The 5,722-nt window shown below is 44.7% G+C and overlaps 1 protein-coding gene across 1 annotated transcript in view; it reads right to left on the bottom strand.

Moving 5' to 3' along the window:
• The window catches only part of LOC119267349 (chaperone protein ClpB1-like), an 8,901-nt gene extending 5,199 nt beyond the window's left edge, over positions 1-3,702 (bottom strand). The window contains exons 1-3 of the mRNA XM_037548725.1: positions 3,433-3,702; positions 2,547-3,304; positions 2,247-2,437 (exon numbers count right to left, since the gene is read on the bottom strand). Of these exons, the coding sequence (XP_037404622.1) occupies positions 2,247-2,437; positions 2,547-2,961 (606 nt within the window). The 5' untranslated portion in view covers positions 2,962-3,304; positions 3,433-3,702. The remainder of the gene's footprint in view (positions 1-2,246; positions 2,438-2,546; positions 3,305-3,432) is intronic.
• Positions 3,703-5,722: the final 2,020 nt, after the last annotated feature.

Genomic DNA, 5,722 nt, shown 5'->3' with positions numbered 1-5,722 from the left:
CCATGATTTTGGCTCAAGCTCCGCCACTGCATTAGGAGATGGTTGTTATATGGATGCCTGGCCATTTGAGCTTTGCTCATTTCTTACAAATGATCATGTTGGCATTTGCGATGAATTTATTTGTAATTTACTCTTCGTATTAGGACTCCGGTACTAACAAGATTCTATTTGTTTCTCTTTCCCATGTTATACCATTCATCTGAGATGGTATTCCAGTAAAACCCTAATATACAATAACATATCTTTGGTTTGCGTTCATTACAATGAAGGTGTTATTTTGGGATACAAATCCATGATAGAGAGATGGTAGTCAGAGTGTCTCATAATAACTTTTTGTTCTAGGTGGTTTTAGCACGTTCTAAAAATGGAACTGTAGCTTGCTTCTGATATGCACTTCAAATTTATACTCCCTCCATCTCATAATATAAGAACGTTTTCCAAGCTAACATAGTTTGAAAAACGTTCTTATATTATGGGACAGAGGGAGTAGTATATTATGAATTGACAAGTTTTGTATAGTGCATCAAAGAGGAAGAATAGTGATGTATTTCTGTTGAATTATCTCAAAAAGCCACTCAAAGTGTGTCTCATATCAACTCTCTCTTCTAATATGATTTTTGCATATTCTAAAAGTGGAATTGTAGCTTACTTCTACTATGATCATCAACTTCGTACTACATTGTAAATTAAATAAGTTGTTATAATGCTTGAAAGATGATAAATAAGAGGGGTATCTATTCGTTGAATCAACAACACCCTTAGGCTTCTAATCAAACCAAATCAATATAGGAGTGTCAAAATTTGTCATTCGGAAAACTATGATTTAGCTAATTGGGTATAATTATTGAATCGTTCTGTGCTCTCAAAGTTCATAAATAAGACAAACAAAACAATATGGTTATAGTTTGGAATGTGTATTATGAGGTGTATCAAAGGCATGCAATTATTTCCTAAACTGGACTTTAGCATATGTTGGTGCTACATGGTTGTGTGGCCGTATGAGCTTTGCTTATTTCTTACTAATGAACATGTTGGTGATAGTGTACAAGTAACGATGACGGTAGACGAACAACCATAAAAAACTTTTATTTATGGCAAATTTATTTAAAATATATATATAACAACTTGAGAACTAACAAGCTTCTATCTGTTCTATTTTTCATGCTTTACGGTTAATCAAAGATGTATTCAAATAAACCCTAATATACAAAACATAATCATTATTTTTTTCCTTCATTTCAATGATGACCTATTCTTTGGAAATTGCAGAAGCTAAGAAGTATCCATCTATACAGTGATAGTTTCTATATTTTGAAATACGAATCCATGATAGAGTGATGGTACTCAAAGTGTGTGTCATATCAACTTTTACGAGCTCGCATATATTTAGTATTTTTGTTTTAGATGTTTTGGTTCACATGCAAGATTAAAGCATTATAGATGAAGATTTAATGTAATTGATTACTTTTGGAGAAATACTAATGCAATTAGTTACTTTTATGTTCATTTAGTTTATGTCCCAAACTTTTTTTTTGATAAAATGTCCCAAACTTTTAGTTTGTTGTTTACACCATAATGTATTGTGCTAGAATGAGAGATTTTCTCAAATATGTAAGTAATTTGTGTTCAACATGTGATTTGGCATGCCATATGCCTCAAATTTATTCCAAAAGATTAAGACAACTCATATTGCCCGTGCTTGAAAATTTCCCCAATAGCATAATAATACTAATATTTATATGAACAAATTTATATCTTTTTTAAAACCAACAAAGATGTTGCCCACACGAATAGCTAACATGAATCATTTTAATGGATAGATGGTACAAAATGCCCTTTTCTTCATATACCAATTTTAAAACTAAAACTTTGTTCACTAAGATGTTTGCGGTCAATTAAAAGATCAAGTTAGACATAATCGGCAAAAAAATATCATGGAAACACATATCAACAACTGAAAAAGCTGGTACAATATGCATAAGAATGAGGTAAATTTCTGCATAACATATATATATATATATATTTGTATATCAATGATAAAATGAAACATACATACCCAAGACAAAACTATGTTTGCAAAAGGCTTATATTTGTGAATGTGATCACATTAGGTTCCGACTTTATTTAGAAAAAATCAATAATGTGTTCTCATGATAACACTTCATAAAGTTCTAGCCCGCACATCGGGCAGGCCACTTTGCTAGTTGAAATAATGGAAGTAATTAATTTAGGCTATGAGTGAATACCTGTGCGACATGACCTGGACCAACAATTTCTTGCTTCAGCGCATCCATAGATCTACTTTGCGCAGTCACTTCTTTTTTGTCGTAAATCTGTGTCCTTGCGGCGGTTGCTTCTCTTTCACTGTCAAGCATGATCCTTGTGGCAGCGCATGCCTCATCAATCAGATCGATTGCCTTATCGGGAAAGTGGCGATCTATACAGACCGCAATGAGATTCATCAATTTTACATGCTTGTCACTCGTGGATGAACCTCGAAACAAATATTGCAGGTAGTTCAAACAAGAGCAAAGTTCAACACTTACCAGTGATATAGCGGCCAGCCAACTGTGCGGCAGCAACAAGAGCAGCATCCTGAATTTCCAAGCCATGGTGGTCTTGGTACCTCTGTTTAAGCCCCTTCAGAATAGCGATGGTCACCTCAACACTCGGCTCCTCAACATGAACCTTTTGGAACCGCCGCTCGAGTGCGGCATCAGCCTGAATGTACTTGTGGTACTCATTGAGAGTCGTGGCGCCTACACAGCGGATGCGACCACGGGCCAGCGCCGGCTTTAGAAGGTTGGCAGCATCTGTGCCCCCTACACTATCACCAGCACCAAGAAGCATGTGCATCTCATCGATGAACAGGATCACCTTGTCGTCCCCATCCTCGGCGCTCCTTATCACATCCTTGATGCGCTGCTCAAACATGCCGCAGAGGTTAGTCTCGGCAACCATGGCCCCGAGGTCAACCTCCACAACGCGAGCTCCAGCGAGCTTGGTCGGGACTTTGCCGCTGGCGATGCGCTGGGTGAGGCCCTCAACAATGGCCGTCTTGCCAACCCCTGCCTCACCGACGAGCGCGGCACAGTTCTTGGTCCGGCGGCAGAGGATGCAGATGATGCGATCGATCTCACTGTCGCGCCCAATCACTGGATCATTACCTTCGTCAGCCGACGGCTCAGTAATGTTCCGGCTGTTGCTGCGTAGACAGGTGCGGTATCAGTGGTACCTCCACACTGCCCAGCACAAACCAGTAGTTGCTCCAAGCCAGAGCACAGGTTGGACGTGTCGCCATACCCTAGTCATATAGAGAGAAATCAAGTGCCCGACATGCCTTATTCAAACTCAGAGAACCATTGGGGGTAGAAATGCTTTGGATTGTACACCTTGTGTCTATTTGGTATACATACAGGGGGGAAATATCACCTTTCTTCGAGCAGTTGCTCTAGTGCTCCCCGTGACTCGCCACCGCCTGCAGCTCTCGCCGCCGCCTGCAGGTCAGGTGCGCTCAAGCGCCGTTCGACTGCCAGTGTGCCGATCGCCGCCGCCATGGATGCCTCGTCGCCTCGACCAGATCAGATGCGCGCCGGCGCAGAGCACGCTGATCTATCTTTGCCGACGCCCAGAATCGTCGACCTCCGCCGGCGCCGCTTGAATCACAGTCCGCCACTCGCTGCTCGCCGCCGCCCTAGAGCCCCCGCCTCGGCCTTGGTTTTCTTTTAGGGAGTGGATAAGTCTCAGTCGACTCAAATTTAAGCAAGTCTGAGTCAGGTGATATAACATATAAAAAAAAGAAAAACTAAAGAAAAAAATATACAAATCTTAATATAAGATCTTGCGAATATAGCATCGACTGAAATTTAATAAAATCTCTGTCTGAGACTTAGCATGGTTGTTTCTTTTATGAGAAAGAAAGGAGCTCCTTGGCTTGGGTCAGGCTCGGCCGCTCTAGCCCGCCCTCCGGTTTGGTCACATCAGCACTATAGCTGGCCAAAGGGCCGTGCTAACCGGGTCGGCCTAGTAGCATGCAGGAACGGCACGACTCAGACATAACACGGTCCGGGCTAAACAGGCCAGACACGGCACGCGGCACGCCATTGGCCATGCCTGTCCTAGAGGCTGGGCACGCGGGTCGGCACGACATGACCCGTTTAACTTTTTTTTTGAAATATATAAATGTATATGTCCTATATAAATATGTAGTACTCTAATATGTTTAATAATTTTGTAGTGCATGCATATATTTGTAATGCTTTAATATGTGTTTTTTATCTTTTTTAATATTGCACCATATTTTTTTTTACATTTTTTGGCTTTTTATCCTGCTTTTTGAAGGTACTTCGCATGAAAAAAAGTCAAACCGACACGGGCCGGCATGCCTAAGCGTGCCAGGGGCCAGCCCACTTAACTCTTGTGTCGTGCTTGGGCTGCTGCCTGCAGCACGTGGGCCGGCACGACACGGCCCGACTATTAATCATGCCCTGGCGGGTCGTGTCGTGCCAGACACGTTTACGGCAGGCCAGGTCGGCCCGTTTGGCCAGCTCTAACCCGCATTAGTCAAAAAGTCAAGCAAGACATTTTTTATACAAGTATAAATATACTCCGTTCGTAAAGAAATATATAAATCACTTTTTAGTGGACTTTAGATCACTACTTTAATGATTTAAATATTTTTATATTTCTTTACAAAATAAGTATTTGCAATGCATGTTAAAATTCTGTCGTTCGGAAATTAGCTTTTCTGATAGATATTTGGTCATGCTTACGGATTTTTTCTTCTCGTATGAGACAGCCAGAAGCTATCAATTTCTTGTCCTAGAAAATCAGGATGAACTTTTTCTTCTCGCATAAGACGGCGAGAAGCTAGCTTCAAGAGGATGGAAATCGACGGGATGGACCTGGCGGCGGAGGAGACAAGGTGGTAAGAGCATCTCCCGCCGCTCTTTAGAAAGACTTCCTCAGACGATTTTTTCACGCCAGCATTGAAAAAACGGTTCAGTCGCGTTTTCAGAAGCCCGATTTTCGTCGGCCTGGGCTGAATTCAGCGTCGACGGACCAAGGCCGAATCCGGCGCGCTTGAGGGGCGCCCAAAAGCGCCGGGCGAGCGATTTTGGCGCGAAAGAGCCGCGGGCCAGTCGCGTCAGCGACACCGCGCTCGTCTTCCCCCGACGCCTCGGTTTCCCGCAGGGAATCAATGGCAAGGCTGCCACCGGCCAGCCTTGCCAATGATTCCTCACGGGCGGCGCGCCGACGCCTCCCCTCCCTCGCACGCGTACACACAGGCGTGGCGCAACTATATAAGCCGGTGGCCTCCCTCGCCTCTGGCCACACTAGCCCTAGCCGCCGAGCTCTACCTCTCCTGTGCGCCGCCGCCGAGCCATCCCTCTCCCTCTCCCGTGCGCCGCCCCCGAGCCCTCCCTCTTCCTCTCCCGATGACCGAACATTTTCCCGGAGACGAGGCGGCGGCCAACGGCTTCGGCCGCCGCTCGCTCCGCGAACAGGAGTCTTGGCTCCTGTTCGAGGCCAACATCCCAGCGCCGCTGGACATGCGCGCCGGGCTGACGGGGTGGAGGCTCAGCAATGGTGGAGTGCTCATTCCCCCGTTGCCCGAGGCCGTGGCGCGCCCCTCCTACTTCACCGCCGAGGTAGAGATCGTGCGCGCCTCCCTCACCGACGACCAGCTCGCCCTCCCCCAGTACGCCGTCGACAACCAAGC

The sequence above is a fragment of the Triticum dicoccoides genome, chromosome 3A, assembly GCF_002162155.2.
Source record: "Triticum dicoccoides isolate Atlit2015 ecotype Zavitan chromosome 3A, WEW_v2.0, whole genome shotgun sequence".
In the NCBI taxonomy this organism is placed as follows: domain Eukaryota; kingdom Viridiplantae; phylum Streptophyta; class Magnoliopsida; order Poales; family Poaceae; genus Triticum; species Triticum dicoccoides.
The sequence above is the reverse complement of the archived record's forward strand: the minus strand, read 5'-3'. Positions and strand labels throughout refer to the sequence as shown.